The following is an 18,956-nucleotide window of genomic DNA, read 5'->3' on the forward strand; positions in this document are numbered from 1 at the left end:
CATTAGGCTATGGAGCCAGGACCCCTTTTCATTCCAGGGATTCTGCACCTGATTGTACAGGTGTTAACTAGGCAGGGAAAGAAGTCCCACTCAAAATACTTTGTCCAACATCACACCAACATTCCTTCACTTCTTTCAAATGTCACTCCTTGATACTGATCTCTGCTCTCTCTTACCACCTTTGAAAAGGTCTAATGTTTTCAAAAATCTTGAGCGGGTTCAAAAAGTCACAAGAACAAAACAAAGCAAGTGGTGATAGGAAAAACTACATCTCCCTGAATATATGACAAATCCAGACACGTGTCTGAACATACTAACCACAAAGATAATCACTATTTATCAAGTCAAGACAGAACATAGAGCAATGAGAAAACAGCAGCCTGTCTTTGGTGTCAATGCTTTGGTACTTGTTTGTCTCAGTAGGGAAGGCATACTGCAAGCCTCAATTAACAGCTGGATCAGTAAAAGCATTCTTGTATTTTTCTTAGTGGAGATGGTTGGGCATGGAATCATTTAGGTTGGAAAAGACCTTTAAGATCATCAAGTCCAATTGTTAACCCAGTACTGCCAAGTCCACCATGTCCTTAAGTGCCACATCTACATGTCTTTTAAACACCAACAGAGATTGTGACTCAACCTCTCTCTGCCCTGGGCAGCCTGTTCCAGTGCTTAATGAACCTTTTGGTGAGTAATTTTTCCTAATACTCAATCTAAACCATCCCTGGCACAACTTAAAGGACATTTCCACTTATCTTACTTGGAAAAAGAGATTGACCCTCACCTCATCACAATTTCCTTTTAGGTAGTTGTAGAGAGCAAGTCATTCCAGAGTACTTAATCAGGAGAAAAGGCTTTATAAGCCTAAAAGTTTATGGACATGCTAAAATGAAGAGCTATTACATGGAAGTATAAGAAACTTTAAAATGCTGTGGTCAGTTATAACAAATTTTCAATAAGTTTCAATTAGTGAGGACAAGATAGCTATTTCCATATTTCCAATAAGCCCAGAATGCACACATTTGTAGTTAAAAAAGGCCTTGTGATTCAGTCTGGCTCAGTGTCATACTTTCATCTTAATGTCAAGTATTTCCAAAGAACTTCCTCTATAGCTGATTCATATGCAGAATTTGATAGATATCATTTTATAAATCATAAGCTTTGACAAAGTAAAAAGCAACTTTTTACACTGTTTTTGTTACTGACATTGAGTGAATTTCTAGTGTTTAAGAACATAATGCAACATTGTTTATTCAATGAAGATAAAATAACCTCATTATCTTCCAACTTCAGCACCATACATCAGATTAAAGGGCTACTTCCCCCAATAGAGGAGCTTCCACTGTATTTTAGCTGCCAAAAGTCACCACAAAAAAACGTTGTGGTTATGTTCACACCGTTAAAATGGAGAATTTGTGGCTAGCAACATAAGGTGCATCTCAATTTCTGTTAGTCACAACATCTTCCACCATATTGTATGTGGTACAGTGCTAAGAAGAGGAAATGGAGGATGCTGGAAATTCTCTGGCACACTGCAGAGAATCTAAGTGTGCTTAGATATTTTCAGTTTCTTAATGCCATGACTTACTACTGATTCTTCACATGAAGTTTCCTAACCTCGTTCTGCTCCCATATAAAGCCTGCCTTCCCCTCCCCTTCCCTTAAGTCCTTCCAAAGTTGTACATTTTTGAGAAAAAGGAAGTAGCTGTAGTTTCTCTGCAATTAGGTAAATCAAACATAGAAGCTCTCCAGTACTTTACATTGCAAAGATACATATGCTCCACAAATTTTTTGGTGTTAATCAAGTACAGTGAATTTCAATATTTAAATTTTAAATTTAAATATTGAAATTCACTGTACTTGATTAACACCAAAAAAGGAAATCAAACAGAAAAAAAGAAGACAGACTGGTGTAGAGAATTATGTTGAAAATTATTTTAACTAACAAAACTTGACATCAAATACTTGATTATTTTGTTCTGAAAAATGTAAATACATTCATCATACATACTCAAGACTTGGCTATTTTCAGATACCAACAAATGAAAAGCAAATAGTTTTCTTAAGGTGAAGTGACATTTTTATATCTATTTTATCTGCTTAATCCTTAGTATGTTCTGAATTCTAAAAATTAGAATCAAAACATGGGTTGAAATTTGTGTCAGGATTCTGTATTTGTCTTCATTAGCAAAAGCATTTATCATACCAAGAGGGTTGTGTGAAAACCACCCAAGAAACAAAACTACGCAACAAATAAATGCCACTACACACATATTTTCAACTTCCGTGACAATTCTAACAGATTATTTTGTTTGGGTTTCCTTTTTGGAAATTGTTGCAAATACTATAAACAGCCTTTTGTAAAAGTTACCTTGAGAGAAAAATAAGATTATAGAGATACTAAAATATTTTTCTTCAATTTTGTTTCCCGTTGATTTGGCTCATAAATTTTCCAGATACCTTGAAACTTTTTTTCCAGAGTTTATCAGTGCTTCATTGGTCAGATGGAATCATTATCAGCTAAAAAACATTGTGTATGTGCAAGCATGACTGTACTGCCATTTCAGCACAGTACAGCTACTTTTAACTTGTACTGGTGTCCTAAGCATAGGTTCCCTTGGTCTCTGCCAGCATTCTGTAGGTGATGATTAACACATTGTTAACCAATGTGTTAATCATCACCAATGTCAACCAATGTGTTAATCTTTAATTAAAAGATCAGGATTTCATTAATCTGACCCAACATAGATATCTGTAATTTAAAAGAGTACTTAATAAGCTGCTTATTTAAAGTTAGTGTCATAGTCACCAGAGAGAAATGGGCACTCTTGGGATGTAACTCATCCTTTGGCAGATGTCTCCAAAGAACACACACAGCTGAATTACTCTCATGGATTCCTTCTCTGAAAAAGGGCAACACTGCTGCCAAAAAAAGCAAACACTGATAGAATAATCTAATTCCTAATGAACCAGTTGGTATAGTTGATCAAACAGACCATAATTTGGACACAGAGACTCTTCCTCAGATCTAAGAGAAATTTAGAAGTGAAACACAAACTGAAAACCAATATCCATTTTTCTACAGAAGCCACAGATATTACAGATAAAGTGCCTTACGACATGTTATTACCTTTTCCTGTCCTTTCTCACTACTTTCTCCTTCTTCCAGAGCTGGAAGTATCTGCATTTCCCTCCTCCCCAGACAGTTACAACCTCACTTCCAAACCAACATCCCCTGTATTCCAGATGAACCAACTTTTTTTTCTCAGATGCATTAACTGATGCAGGAGTAAGTGCTGGTAGCTTAGTCAGCTGTCATGTGTTCACATCTTGACGTGGGCAGGGTGTCACAGCTCCCACCACAGGGAGCATTGTGTCAATAAAGTCACCAGAATGTAGTGACACTCAGATCAAGTCACTTACAGTCACCCCTAAACACTGAGCACTGTCCACACACAAATACTGCACATTAGTTTTGGGCAGGATTCAGCACATGTGTTAACGTACATGGACTTGCTGGAGCAAGTCCAGTGCAGGGCCACAGGGATGATCAAAGGACTGGGAGCATTTTTCCCATGAGGAAAGGCTGAGAGAAGTGGGGCTGTTTGGCCTGGAGAAGAGAAGGCCCAGGGGATTTTACCAAAGTAAAGAAATGCCTGAAGGGAAATGAAGAGGACGAAACCAGGCTTTTCTCAGTGGTGCCCAGCAAAAGGAAAAGGGGAAATGGGCACAAACTGAAATATGGGAGGCTCCCTCTGAGGATCACGAGACATTTTTCACTGTGAGGTTGATTGAATACTAGCACAGGTTGCCTAGGGAGAGGGAGGTGGTAGAGTCTGCATCCTTGGAGATACTCAAAAGCCATCAGAACATGGTCCTGGGGCCAGCTGCTCTGGGTGGCCCTGCCTGAGCAGGGAGGCTGGATCAGGTGCTACCATCAAGTGATTCTGTGAACTGAGTACATGCTCTTTGGGAGGTAGTTCTATCAGGAAAGGGGAATCACATCTGTTATGCACAAAACACATGGTTTTACTTAGGTAAGTACTTAAGCATGGGCAGAATTTTTAGTATGTGAGAAGTCTCACTGATATTAGCAACACTACTGATATTTATACTGTAATACCAACGTCAGATATTCAGAAATTAACTAGATCCAACATTTAGCAAACATTTACCTGAATCCACTTACAAGCACAGTTACAAAGTGTTCAAAAATCATACTTTGACTAAAGTCCTACATGAGACTGAATGTGGATGACTGAAGGATATCCAGACTAACTGGAGAATGAAGGACAATGAACAGCAGGACACAAATGTGGAGGTAACTGCATACATTAACACACTCTGACCAAAGATTCTCTTTGAGAAAGCACATATTTAATATGAATTTTAAGTATCTAGAAGGGATGATATTTTAAACATGAACACTATACTGTGAGGTAATACAAATGCAAATACAAAATGTTTTAAAACAACAAAGAATTCAGCATGCATTCTTCAAAATCACTTAAGAAAGGTGTGAGAGAGGAAGAAAAACAATAAGAAAATCAATGATTCCTGATCAGTTGATCAGATCTGATCTGATCAGATATTAGCTACATAGTTCTATTTTTACGACAGGAACTAAAACAATTAAAGTCTGGTTTAATTATTTTGCTCCCCTAGCTGAATCACTTTTTATCCTATATATGCCAATTCTAAAGGACATGAATTCACTATACAAAAACACCTCAGCTGGATGAACAACTAACAGACATGATGCATAAAGTTCATAACAAACAGAACTCAAAAGTACAATCCAAGTACACTTGGGAGCATTTAACCGCATCTATAGTCTATGTAAAACTAAGTTAGCCACTTCAAAATTATGAATAATAACTAATGTACTCAAAAAAACAGATCTGAAATTAAAATCATGCACTCAACACTCTCTGAACTTTCTATCTTAACCTTAAGCCATTAAAGTACAAGCTCTAAATTACAGATTCTCTACATTTTCCAATATCTAAATATAAAAAGCACAACTTTTCATACATTCTGAGAAAAATAAATTCCAGCACAGCACAGTAACAATGCAGAAAACTGTTGCATTCTGTTTAGTGAAATCTCCAAGTCAGGCAGGGTTTTAGAAACTTCTCAATTTCAGTTTCCTAAGGTTTGAACTGAACTCTACATAAATTCAAGGCAGCTCACAGGAGACTTGGTGGATTCCAAATTTTGAACTTTATGCAGTGCAGGTCATCTTGAAAACAAATAAAAAACTAACACGAGGTAAGAAGAAAGGCTAGAACACTAAAATCACAGAAAGGGCCTGAAAGGCCCTTCCCCTTATCAAATATAGCCCTAAGCTACTCAGAAAAACCCATGGCCTGTGATCTGTCTGATGACACTATCCTAGAAAGTGGAGGGAACTGCATGTCTTCATGGGACATGTCTTCTGCTGGTCACCAACCTGAGCTGATTTCTTTAAGCAGATGAGCTCAAGCTATGACTGAGCCTTGACACACCTCTCAAATTTCAATCCTACAAAAGTATGGCAAGGAAAAATGTAAAGTGGGAATCCAAAAGATCTTAAAGGGGTGGGAAAAAAAGGGAGAGAAGATGTCTACATCCAATGACTATTTTAAAGAAAAAAAAAATAGTGAAGAAACTGTTTCAAGCCTTCACTAAACTGAGTGATATGCACTACATGGAGGCACTTCCGTAAACAACTACTGAAAAGAATTTTGGGCATCTCTAGTATGTTTCCTAATTTTATGGCACAAACCCCAAAAAACTCTTATCACATGAAACAAATTTGGTCTGTATGCACCAGGCATCATATATTCCTGGCAAAATAAATCACAAGAAACTAAATTAGTCCTATCAATCATAAGATGATTACAGATTACTGATGACATCAGATTTGTGAATTTCTTTACAGTCTACTTCATAAATTCCATTTTCCTTATACATAAGCATCATGTATTTAAACAGCATGTTTTATACAACATACCAGCAACTGACATACCAAAACCACAATAATTGATTATCCAGTTTCATGTGAACAGTAAAGAAACTGCCTTTAAGACCACAATCCTGTGCTGGTTTAAAATTAGATCCAGCAAGATATACCTTTTCACAAAGACAGACACAGCAGACCTTCTGTATTCCAATAACAAAACATGAGCTGTAATTTCTGCACCTGAGAAAAATTCACCATCAAAACTACAAATTGTGAAAAATTCCCTATCACCAGGCACATTACATCAATGCCCACCCTCCCACATAGACTCGCACATGCATATCTGTAATGATGGCATCACTCAAAACTACTGAAAACAAGAACTCAAGGCAGTACAGTTCCCAGTACCTCTATACCCTGCCTAGAATTCACAAGAAGGTCTCATGACACTTGCAAGGATGTAACTAGAAAGTCAGATCCCATTTCATCATGTTCAAATATAGACTGTGAGAATTTAAATAAATCTAAACCAGGAACACCCTGAACACATAGTGGAAACTGATAACAACTCAGATATTGTGCTGGCACCACCCATTTTAATATTCCACATAAGCAAAAGTGTAACAAAAGCTAAATTACAGAACAGCATCATAATGCACTCAATATGACTGCCTAAGTGATCTTCAGTGCTTAAAATACAGTGAAGTGTCTACCAGGCAATGAACTAGTGACTAAATATTACACCTATCTGACTTGATGCTCATCCTTTCTGTACAAATACCTGAAAATTTGAGTCCACAAAGACTAAGGCAGTAAGCTAGAAAAATGTTAAGACTAGTAAGAATTACATAACATAGGTTGTCAGAATGACTTAACATTAACTTGACAATCTGTTTCTGTACATATTGTACATATACATATGTTATCAACCAACTACACTTGTAGTGCTAAACGGCACCTTTATAGTGCTGCATATCCTTCCTCAGATTATCTAATATACCATGAAACTTTATTGCTTTATCAAGTTTTTGCAAAAGACACCAAATTATAATTTCTAACAGAGGAGAAAAAGAGACTTCTTAATCACAGAATGTGGCAGATATGCTATGCAAAAGAAATGGCAGAAAATCCTAATATAAATTTCTTTTCAAACTGCAGCACTTCTTACAAAGTCATGGAGTGCAGCTCTCTGCTTGTTGCAGAAAAAAACTGAGACTGAAAACACGTCATAATTGATGATGACTTAATTAATGCTGACTGAAGCAATATGAAAACTTGAAATGATTTTTTAGCCATCCTGTGACACAGACGTAACTCAATTTAATCCTATGGATTTACATCCAAGTAAAACATACTGTCAATCTTAAATTTTAAAAAAAGATAATTTATAAAAAAGATTACTACAGAAGTTCAGCAAGTTTCATTATACAGAAGAATAAAACTTTACATTAAGAAGGAATTAAAATAAGAACTGTATAATGTATTATGAAAAAAAAATTAGCTACTCTTTATATGTCTGTATAATCAAGTATACACAGAGCTTCTGTCATCAGGAAAGAGGGAGTAAAAATGCCTTTCCATTTCTTTCCTTTCCTTCCCTCTCTAATGAACACCTGTTGGAAAGGAAGGGCTATTAAAAGAGCCAGCAGAGTAACAGGAAGGGTAGTGTATTTGGAGGAAGTCACAGATCCTTCAGTGGGCACAGAGGCTTGGGCTGATTTCCAGGGGAGATAGATTCTGATTTGTTAGTTGCACTGCTTTCATCGATATTTATAGCAAGATCAGATCATGAACAGACATCACAGTTTGCTGCTCTGACACTCCTGTTATTAGTTATCCTAGAAACTCACAGTCAATGCAAATGATAAGAGATCAAATCACTAAGTTGTAGCAGCATTTCCTTCTGAGCTCAACCCAAATTCAAATTAGTAGGTTCTATACAGCAAGGGCATAATTTGAGTTCTCCATCAACTTAATAATGAGTTCCTTTGGAAGTGGCAGCACTCCCACTGTTGAAAAAGGTTACAGTCTTTTGGGCCAAGAAATCAGCCTAAGCTCCGAATTTCTAAGTCTGTAAAATTTTAAAAGAAGCTTATCAGTATCTAACAATCTGAAAGATTTAGTACAGTTTGTTCCAGCACTAAGCACTTTACCAACAACAGAGTCAGAAAGGAAAAAGATCACAGCTCCTTTATCTGACTGATGTGGAACGTGATTTTGTGCCCTTACTGCCATTGTGAGAAACAGCTATATTATAGATCTCCTTGGAGAACAGCAAAGCATGAAAAACCTTCACAGCAAAGTTATTAAAACCTGAGTTTTGGAATCAAAGCTTGAGGCTTGCTGAAAATGGAAAAAACAAACCTCAACCTGGGGTACACATTTCTACCATTTCCTCAATAATCTCATTTATAGTTGTGGGTGTACAGCTATATCCACGGCAACAAAATTAATTTTATGCAGGGACCAGCAGCACCCTGAAAACATCAACCACCAATTTTGTCACCTATCAGTTTATCACCAGCTAGTCAGTGCTTTACATATTTAGAAGTTGAAGAGGAAAATTTTCTAGTTAGCAACATAAAATGTTACTTAACTTCTGCTCTTTTTGAGTCCAAATATACTGTGCTGCTCATATACATAACAGAGTGTTTTAAGGAACATATGATTTTTATAACAGTAACTTACCAATCCACTTAAGGCTAAAATCCAGATGTAGGAACCAGAGGTTAAGAGCTAGAAGACAAGAGCAGGGATTTAAATTTTTATTTTACAAAGTTCCGCTATATGGACCACTAAGTTGCAATATGATATAGGCTATGCACTCATCATGACAATGGGAGATGTCAGACTTTTACCTTTGTTAAAATTCAGTTTACCATTAAAAAAAAAAGTATTCCAGAAGGAGCAAGTGGAAAAAACACAGGGATCCAACAATTGTTCTCCTTCTAGAGAACAATACATTTTATTTTCATATAGCTTACTAAGTATAACAGGATGTCAGTTATAGGGTGCACAGAAAAACAGGTCTGAAAGATAGACTGAAGCAAAGGAAATGACTCAGCAGCAACAGGAGAGTTCCAAGCAGGCAGGCACTCCAAGTGAAGCTCTCAGACATGCAGCCACAGACAGACTAAGCACCAGCATCAAAATTAAGGAAAGAAAGTTCTTACCCAGTGACATATTTGCTGACATGAAATCACAGAAATAAGTTGGAACAATTTTTTTTTTTTATCCTGATAAGTCAACATGGCAGCCCATTGTTTCTAGCAAAGTATGTGATTAATCACCTGGAAAAGGTTATTACCAACTGGAAAAAATGGACTGAAAATGGTGACTAAAATGTTTCTGCATGATGCTGACTGAATCATGAGAACACCTTCCCTCTTAGAGTTCAGACTACAGAAACAGCAACTTGAGATAAGGGCAGAGTTTCCAAATGAGAAGAAGGCAAATGAGTCTCCCCTTGGGCTCTGGGTGATGGCAGCAAGGGTTCAGTGCTCAGCAGGGAGAGATCCCGCAGATACAGGGCTCAGTGACAGCACTGATCCGGGCTGGACGTGCTGTGTGCACGACAGCAAAAGGCAAAAGACCCAATGGAAAACAGCCCACACATTAGCATGGCTTTCCCAAAGACTGCAATAATAGTGCAAGTGATGGGCTCAGAAGAGAGGAAACAAGATTTCTGAGAGATCCAGAAAATAAGGTGCTGGAGCAGAAACTGAAGGAAACCAAAGGCTGAACAGGAAAGAGGATGAATGAAATGTTCATGTGGAGCACAAGTCAATATTCTGAAACTGATTTCTTATTCTAAAATACTCTCTTCCATATTTCACATAGCTATGGTGTATTCCCCGTTGCACACGCCAGAGCTACTTTTGAATCCCTAGAAAATATAGAAGTGAGCCTAATTTCTCATAAATTTGCACATCTCATCATTCAGGTTGTGACACAAATGTTCCATTCATTTCTAGGCTGCTGGGTCTTGGGGTTTTTTAATTGTTTTTTGAATAATTACTGGCTTTCTATACCAAGTAGCTATATTTTTCCAGTCATATTTCACAGAATACTATATGATGTTGCTGTGCTCTATGTTACAATATTCTAAATTACCTGTCACATGGCAATGCATGATATACAAGTAAAATTAATTTATATAAAAGTGAAATTGAGACAAAACCTTGATTATTTACTAACAGTCTTACCACAAACTAGAAAGGTAAAAGATAAAAAATGCTTTAGGATCAGGTTCCATTTTAATCTCTTTTTGTCTAATTCATTTTACTGACCAAAAAAAAAACCCAAACCTGTGGAATTGTCTATTATATTTTCCCATGTAAGACAAGGTAAGAACAGATCACTTGCTCACCACTTCAGCATACTAGAAATACGATTCTCTATGTTTTAGCTGATGGGATAGTTACTACCTAAATGTATGCTGAATCATGCATGTGGAAGTATTAAAATTCATAGACAAACAGAAATACTAACTACTAACAACATTATTAGTTTATTAAAAGATGAACAAGCAAGTACATACCATACCTGTAAACCCAGTATGTAGACCAGAGACTTGTTTGTGATAGAAAAGTAGCCCAATACTTGTGTCACCTGCACTCTTGGAATGGAGGAATAAAATGGAACAAACAGTGCGAACACAGGACCCAAGCTGCAAAAAGAAAGGTACAGATGGTTATAAGAATGATACCAGCAACAGTAGTGTCAAACAATCAAAAGGATTTAATTTTAAGTACATAACAATCAAAATGTTATATCACCTTGCAAACAAAGGTATTCCTTGGGAACCAACGCTAGGTGACTTCTGGCATTCAAGGTAATAGATTCATTAGCAAATAAGAACAAGTGACAAAAAGTATTTTATTTCCAATGTTTAGGACTTGAGGCAGAAGAGAAGGCAACATATTTCATCTAATAGCAGATTCTTTCCATAAAGTGCAGCACACAACAAGAACAGCAGCAATCTCCTACATCAGAATAAAATACTATTTGAATGGACAAATTGTAAGGATTTTACTTTTCTCAAAAGGTTAAGGAAACCACTTCACTTATGAAGCTAAGCTACTGGTATTTACCCAGACTTAATGTGTTAGAGGATTGCCAATAGAGTACAGCATCTAAGATGGGAATACTGACAGTTTGATTTAATTTCCTTTTGCCAGTGACTTTCATGGCCTACAAATAAGCCTTCCTTTAGGGTCCTCATCCTACTCACAACACAAGATGGTTTTTAAGTTTTCAAACCATCACTGGACAGAGGTTCATAGAATCTAAGACTTCAAGCACTTTTTACAATGACTAGATGCCTAGACTGATCTTGTGAACATGACCTAGTGTATTTCATTCAGACACTCAATTTTGCATATAATCCTTTTTACACAAACAAAATACACCTGTATAAACAGACACAACACATTCTTGAAATAAACTGAAATTACTGAAGCTCTAAGAGTCAAAATGCTATAAGAAAGCAACATACAAAAATTATCCTTCATCTGAAGTTATTCGTCTGTAGACAATATTCACTGAATAAATCAGGTTTTACAAGTGAAGATAGAAGAAAAACAAAGAAAAAATATATTTTCTAAGAAAAGTAATTTTAAATTATTTCTCCCTACTCTGACCAAATTAAGAGAATACCACAACTGTGGCATGCTTTTCAGGTTTTATTGATCCTGTGATAAACAGTGACTCAGAGACAGAGATTTCACATGCAAGAGTGCACTCAATCATAAGATGGGAAAGTACAAAAAGGCATTTCCCAAAACTGCAAGTGCATTTTACAAAGAGATTAGAGAATGCTAAAGGTTCCCTAAATGTTAGTACTCACCAATTATGTCAACAGAGACCACAGAAAGCACCACCCCAGTCCAGAGTAGCTATCAGCTAAATTCAAAGTCCAGTGTCTGACACTGCTCAGTACTCAACAACCTAGAGGAGCTGGAGGAAACTGAGTGATGGGCCTTTTCTGCTATAACAGTACGTTCATGGGAACTACAGAAGTATGCTCCTAAAGGAATCAGTGTTTGTTTTTTAGACAGAGCTCACATCTAATATAAATAGGTATCACCCAAATATCCATTCAGGTATCTTTTTTTAAAATGTGAAAACTGATGCCCTTCAAAATGCTGTGTGAAACTCATTTGTACAATTCCACTATGTGAAAATTCATTCCAGTTAATTTTAAACTTTCACCCTCAACTTTCTTTATATGATTTTGTACTTGGAAAATTTCCGTTTATTTTCTGTTGTCTTTCAATAGTTTACTAATGCCTTTTTTTAGAATATCTATATGGGGACACTGCTCTGTCAGCAGCTCTGTCAGACAAGTCATCCACAGAATAATACTAGAATGTGGCTGACACAGTAAAGTACAACAAAAGGATGGTCAAGGAAAATGTGGACAAAATGGTGAAAAAAGTGACAAAGGACAAGAAAAAAGCCAGGACATTCAATGTCTTTTTGGGTCAGTTTTCAATGGTTAGTTTTGCCCTCAGGCCTTGCAGGTCCCCGAGTCTCCTGTGGGACTGGAGCAAGACCTGCTGTGAAGGAAGACATTTTGGAGGCTCTTGAGCCCAGCTGATCATACAGGAGGCAAAAGGACCAGATAGGCTGCACCCCAGGGCTCTCAGGGAGGTGGCCAATGCTACCTCACTGGAATATCATGGTGATTAGGACAGGTTCCTGACTGGATAATTACAAGTGTCCCAACCATCTTCAAGGAGAGCAAGAAGAGGATCCTGATGGCTTTCTATCCCTGGGAAAGTTACAGAGCAAAGCTCCTAGGAGCCATTGCCAGCTACACAATGGACAAGGCAGCTGCTAATATCCCATCTGGATTTACCAAGAGTGACTCCGGTGCTGTGGATAAGGAAGGGGAAGATGGCAAATGTTGTACACTCTGACTTTAGGATGGCCTTTGACTTGGTTTCTTCTTCAGCCCTTAAAGAAAAACAGGGAAGATATGCACTGCATATGGAGATTAGAGGGAATCTGGCTGCACTGCAGGACTCAATTCTGATCAGCAGCGCCAACTTTAGGGGTAACCACTTACTAGCAGCTTCCCTCAGGGATCCATACTGGGATAAACACTATTTATTGTCTTTATTAAACAACCTGGATTAAGGGGCAGAGTGCACTCCCAACAAGCTGCTGAGTGAAATCAAACTGGAGGGAGGAGTCAATACTTTGGAGAGCAGGACCACATTCAGCTATTCCGTGATGAAAATGGGCTGACATTAGGAATGTTAGGGAGTTCAACAGAAGTAACTGTGGAGTCTCCATATGGGTTAGAACAACCTTGTGCAGCGGCACAGACTGGTTAGAAAACAGATTTGCAGATAAGGAGCTGGAGAATCCTTTGAGTGTTAGTCAGTCTTTGAGTATCATTTTATCCTTGCAGGAAAGGTCAATCACATACAGGGCAGCATTATCAATGTGTTATCATCAGGCCAAGAGCAGTAATTGCTCAGCACTTCTGAGCTTAAACCTAAATCACTGTGTCCACTTTTGGGCTTCATGCATCAAGAAAGGTATTCATATACTGGAGCAACTCCAGACAGGATAATGATGGTCCAGTATTTTACCAGGCTGGCCAGAGCTACAGTCTCCATCCTCAGAGATACAGCCTGGACACACAGCCCAAAATAACCCATTCTTGTTGGACATGTTTTGAACCCAGGGTTGAAGTAGACAACTGCCACAGATCCTGTGAAACCTAAGCTACCCTATTGCTCAGTAGCAATAGGGTACCCAGAAAACTCTAAAACCTGAAAATCAAAGCCTCAATCCTGAAGCTCAAGATCACTGGAGGAATTTCTGTTCCTGTATTTCACTGGACAGGTACAAACACCCATCCACATACTGTAAATAAAAGGACTGGCTCTTAACTCTTTTAGTTATGTTAATTAGCTGTTTGGTACCATATATCAGATTCAACATCTTCAAGTGGAAAACATATTCTTATTGAAAGACTACTTCAGCATTTTCTTTCCCTTCACTTCTTTCTTATCCTCTTGTATTTGCTTTTCCTCTCATCTCTTTTAGTCTCCTTTTCTGTGCTTTCTTTTTGCAGAGACCTTCACCCCAGCCCTTCGTTCATTATACTATAAGAATATCACAAATGTCCTTTCACATGCCACGATTTACTTCTACTAGACATCTGTGATGTCTGTGTGCAAAGAAGGGCTATAGACACAAGCATATTCTGAGTCTGAACTGAGTTTTTGCCCACTTCATATTTAGGAAGTTAATTTTAGTCACATGGTGTGACAGTGTTCACAGGGGTTTTCAGATGAGGGAAGAGACGAGGATTTGACTCCATGTTTCAGAAGACTTGATTTATTATTTTATGATATATATTACATTAAAACTATACTAAAAGAATAGAAGAAAAGGTTTCATCTCAGAAGGCTAGCTAAGCTAAGAATAGAAAGGAATGAATAACAAAGGTTTGTGTATTGGACAGAGAGCCGAGCTAGCTGGGCTGTGATTGGCCATTAATTATAAACATCTAAGATGGGCCAATCAAAAATCCACCTGATGCCTTCCACAGCAGCAGATAATCATTGTTTACATTTTGTCCCTGAGGCCTCTCAGCTTCTTGGGAGGAAAAAATCCTAGCAAAAGGATTTTCATAAAAACGTGGGTTAGAAAATGAAATTTTCAAACAACCCAGAAAACTCTAAAACCTGAAAACTGAATTCTAGAGTTTGAACATTCTACATGTCCATCTCAATGATGTACTGCAATAGCTGTCTCTATAATAATTACATCCCCATTTTGAAGAGCACGCTAAATTTCAACATTTGAAGTGAAACAGAAACACAGTGACAAGATAGGAACATTCTACATCATATGAATCTATGAGATTGGTTTTGTACAAAGAAATAAAAAAAGACATATACAAACAGTATCCTTGAAAAAAATAAGTCAGAGATGTAAAAATTGTCTGAGAAGGAAAAATCAGGGGCAGATACATATTACAAGAGAAATATACTATTTAAAGTCTAAAAGAGGGACTATTAAATGCAGATTAAAATAAACGATTAGCACTAGCAAATATATGCAAAATACAGAGGAAAATATATACAAAACAGAGGAAAAATGGTTCTAAAATGCATGAACAAAGGGTTAGAAAGCTAAATAAGTGTAGCTTCTGCAAAAATGCTTGCTACTGTCAATAGAAGTTCTGTGGCATTAAGTTTGCAGAAATAACCTATTTTATTCAGAATGACTCACTACACTTACTAACTGCTGTGCTGTGTTTTTCTTCATTCAAGTTCTCCAAAACACCATTAAACTGACAAATTCACAACCACATATTTTTGGGGGCACTAAAAATATCACCTATAAAAACAACTGCAGATAATACAGGCATGCAAGCAGGGCACCTGCAATTCAAGTTACTAAGTAATTTCAGTGACCTGCATTCCTACAGTCAGTCCAAACACTGTCATATTACACTTAAGGTTCCAGCCTTTATTCCAAAGATGCTAAGTATTCACAATAACATTCCTTAAAATTAATGAACTCTGTGGAATGTGACTACCCTTGATGTGAGTATCCCTCTTCCTGCTGGAGCCCTGGACTCAAAGGACTCAATTCTACTGCACTCAATTCTTTCACTGCACAAGAGCAGGACAGCTCACTGCCTGAGGTGTCTCAATAGCAGCAAAAGCAGTAGGCTTTGTTATCCAGTACTCACTAGCTAAAGCCAACATTTCACAGGAAAGCAGCAAGAATGCAGAGAAAAATTTAAAAATGCATCTGGAGGTGAAAAGAAAGGTTCCTCCTGTCCATGGATATCCCCACAGAATCCGTGCAACTTGGAGTTCATGAAAATTTGAGACTAACCATCTAACCAACAGTTTACAATCCCCTCATGAAGGCACAAGTCAGACACCTATCCTAAAGTAAGCTTTAGTTTTTAATGCCAAGACTATCCAACAATATATTTTGTAACCTGGGTTCCATGTTCCTCACCTTGCCTGCCAAAATCTGAACAGTGTTTGCACATATATGGAAAACACAAATGTATGTCTGCACATATATGGTAAACAGAAACACCTTCTGAAACACGGCAATTTCTTAATTTACATGTTCAAATCCAGGAGCAGTCACAGATATTGGACCAACAGCAGCTGTATCAGAACAGAAAACAAACAGCTAGAAGGATAAACAGTTAGTGAAAGAATGCGACCTGCACCATTTAATTTATCATCATGCTAGCCTGGATTGGTAGCTAATATGCCAGTTTGACTCAAAGGGTACCATCTAGTACTGTATCTTAATCAAAAGAAGGCAATATTTTATCAGATCAAAGCAGGAAACACATACTGCCGTTGTTTTATAATGATAAAACAATTCTGAAGCAAACATTTCCTTTAATAAGAAGCTGGGGTACTATGTCAGTCATGACATGACTGCGTATCTCAAAATTTCCCATTTCTATAGCAGACCTTAGGTGCTGGACACGGAACCACACTGTGGTATTACTTTGCGTACATATGAAGCAAGTTCCCTGTGCAATTTCCCTTTAAGCAGTCCTGAATTCTCATGACTTCATTTAAAGCAATTTGACTCTCTGATGAAGCTGAATAATTAAAAAATTATTCAAAAACAAGTAAGGAAAAAAAAATCCAGAATAAGACTGGTAAGTTTTCCCAAAGATTTTCTGAATGTGATGTTAGAGGATGAATGCTCCATTAAGACTGAGGAGCTGAAAGCCCTAGATAGAGCCTTTCTCTAGGCAGCTCTTTGGCATCCAAGGGGAATCAAGTCATGTGTACAGTGGGAGTTCAATACCAGAAAAATCAGTGTACAGTCTCAACCAAGTAAGTACAAAAGTAGCTTACAAGGCTCTATGTTCTGCTATAGCAAAAACATTTCCTATAAAACAAAGTACCTTTGCCATTAGACCTGTGTTTACTTGAGATTTTCTGATGAGATGGATGTGTTAGCAGAGATCCTATCTCTCTACACACCTTCACCACTACAATGCCATCCAACACCTGTGCTGTGAACACAGCCCTAACATTTCCAAAGAGGCATCCTGCTCTCTGTGTGGGTTGGACCTGCCAAAATAGCCTTATCATGCCTTGTTGGTTGTTTAAAATTAGGTCACCAAATGAGGTCATGAAACAGTCCTTTGCAGTCATGAATGATCAGTATCAGTTTTTGGGGAAAAGCCCAGGTAGCTCTCAACCACAGCCTCTAACAGCAAACGAAAGGATTTTCCATCTGCCTCTGAACTCCAAAACCCTCTTAACAAACACAAAATTTACCTCTTACATTAAAAGTTCTTCACCCAGAAACAAGGTTATTTCAGGTACAAATAGGTTACCTCACAATTTGACATCCCATTCCTTTCCTACTCCCTAGCCACTCATTCTTGTCGATATTTTAGGGGAATCAGATTTGTGTTTTAGAAGCCTTTTATCTTTCATGTATTTACCTTACATTTTTCATTATTATTATTATTATTATTATTATATTATTATTATCATCATTATTATCATTCATCATCATCACTGCTTAAAATGTAATAAACAGCTTACAAAGGCAGACATTCTTACTAATCTCTCAAAGTCACAAAGTTCTTTAACTCCCTCATACATTTTTGAAAGGCATTTCTGTAAATCCTCATCATTATGATACTAAAACCGTGCTGGGAATGTCCACGGGCATTTGAGACGTCTGCTTTAACACCACATCACGGTATGTCTCAGTTTTGAGGCTTCCTCACGCTACATCAGATCTCCTTGGTAAGAAGAAGTTCTAAGTATGTACTGATTACACAGCTCTTTGCTGTAAATTAAGGTATTTTTAAATGCAGATGGCACATAAACAAAGTTTTTCTCATATGAGAGAGATTTTAGTCGGGCAACAATTAGTCAAGTAAACCTCTGGGTAAAGTCCCTTCTGTGAAAGTCAGTAGTGCGTAACTTCAGGGGGGAGGTGGAAGTGTTGTTTCTAATTACTCTCTTTGAGCAGACTAATTGCAAAAGGATCTAAAATAGATGCTTTCACATCCCATAAAACAGCAGGCAGCAAATCAAGACCGGCATTCAAACAGGGCTGGGTTTTTGTTAAGCACTTGAAAAAACCCTACCCCTCCCACAAAAGACTCACGTAATCACTCTTGAGAACAATGTGCAAGGGTAAACCTTCTCAGTAAGGCCATCCTTGTTAATGCCCTTAACTGCTCAGAGGATCCAAGAAGCTACAGAGATGTAAGTACAGAAAAGAACTAACTTTTAACTTTTTTCTTTGCCACTGAGCAACAGCAAACAATTCCAGAAATATTTCCTTTTTTGCATTATACTGGATATTTTCATGTGGTAGTAAGGATAAATGAGCTTTGTATGGGAAAGGCCCATGGAAGAAATTCTCTGATATTTTATATTCCCATATTAATATGCTGCTAGTCACTTAGAGGATCTGTTGATCTACAGCATCAACAAGCTATTCCAACTCATTTCTCATAGTACAGCCTTCTGACAATCACAGGGAAACATTTCATACTGCCTTAACTTCGACAAATTTTTAGCAATGCTGATTTAAATTATACTAGTGCAGAAGTAACTACTGCAGAAGTAGGAAGGGAAGCACTGAAGCTCTAAAGTCAGTGAACCTCACAGAATAATAGTAAGAGAGAGATTTGTTATAAGTCTCTCATATTGTGTTTGTGAATGCATAGCTTGCTTTTATCACATGCATTTCTTGTCTATGAAAACAGCCTTTATTATCAGCTCAAAAACTTCTCACTCTTCTCACGTCTGAACATTGCAACAGAGCATTTTAAGAGGTCAAAGCTTTATGAGCTAATTCCTCTTTTAACTTCTAGTGCACATTTCTTTCAAGGTTTTTAGAAAGCATTCTTCTTCTGAATTGCAATGACCAAATATCCTTCTCCTTATTACTGATCTTTAGATATATTACAAGTGGTATGATTTTTGTACACCTTCCCAATTTAAAAGGATACTTTTTTCCTATT

The 18,956-nt window shown here is 37.4% G+C and overlaps 1 protein-coding gene across 1 annotated transcript in view; it reads right to left on the reverse strand.

Annotated features, from left to right (window-relative positions):
• UBAC2 (UBA domain containing 2) overlaps positions 1 to 18,956 on the reverse strand; it is an 88,045-nt gene that overhangs the window by 19,654 nt on the left and 49,435 nt on the right. The window contains exons 5-6 of the mRNA XM_036382278.2: positions 10,487 to 10,610; positions 8,630 to 8,677 (exon numbers count right to left, since the gene is read on the reverse strand). Of these exons, the coding sequence (XP_036238171.1) occupies positions 8,630 to 8,677; positions 10,487 to 10,610 (172 nt within the window). The remainder of the gene's footprint in view (positions 1 to 8,629; positions 8,678 to 10,486; positions 10,611 to 18,956) is intronic.

This window comes from Molothrus ater, chromosome 2, assembly GCF_012460135.2.
Source record: "Molothrus ater isolate BHLD 08-10-18 breed brown headed cowbird chromosome 2, BPBGC_Mater_1.1, whole genome shotgun sequence".
NCBI lineage: Eukaryota > Metazoa > Chordata > Aves > Passeriformes > Icteridae > Molothrus > Molothrus ater.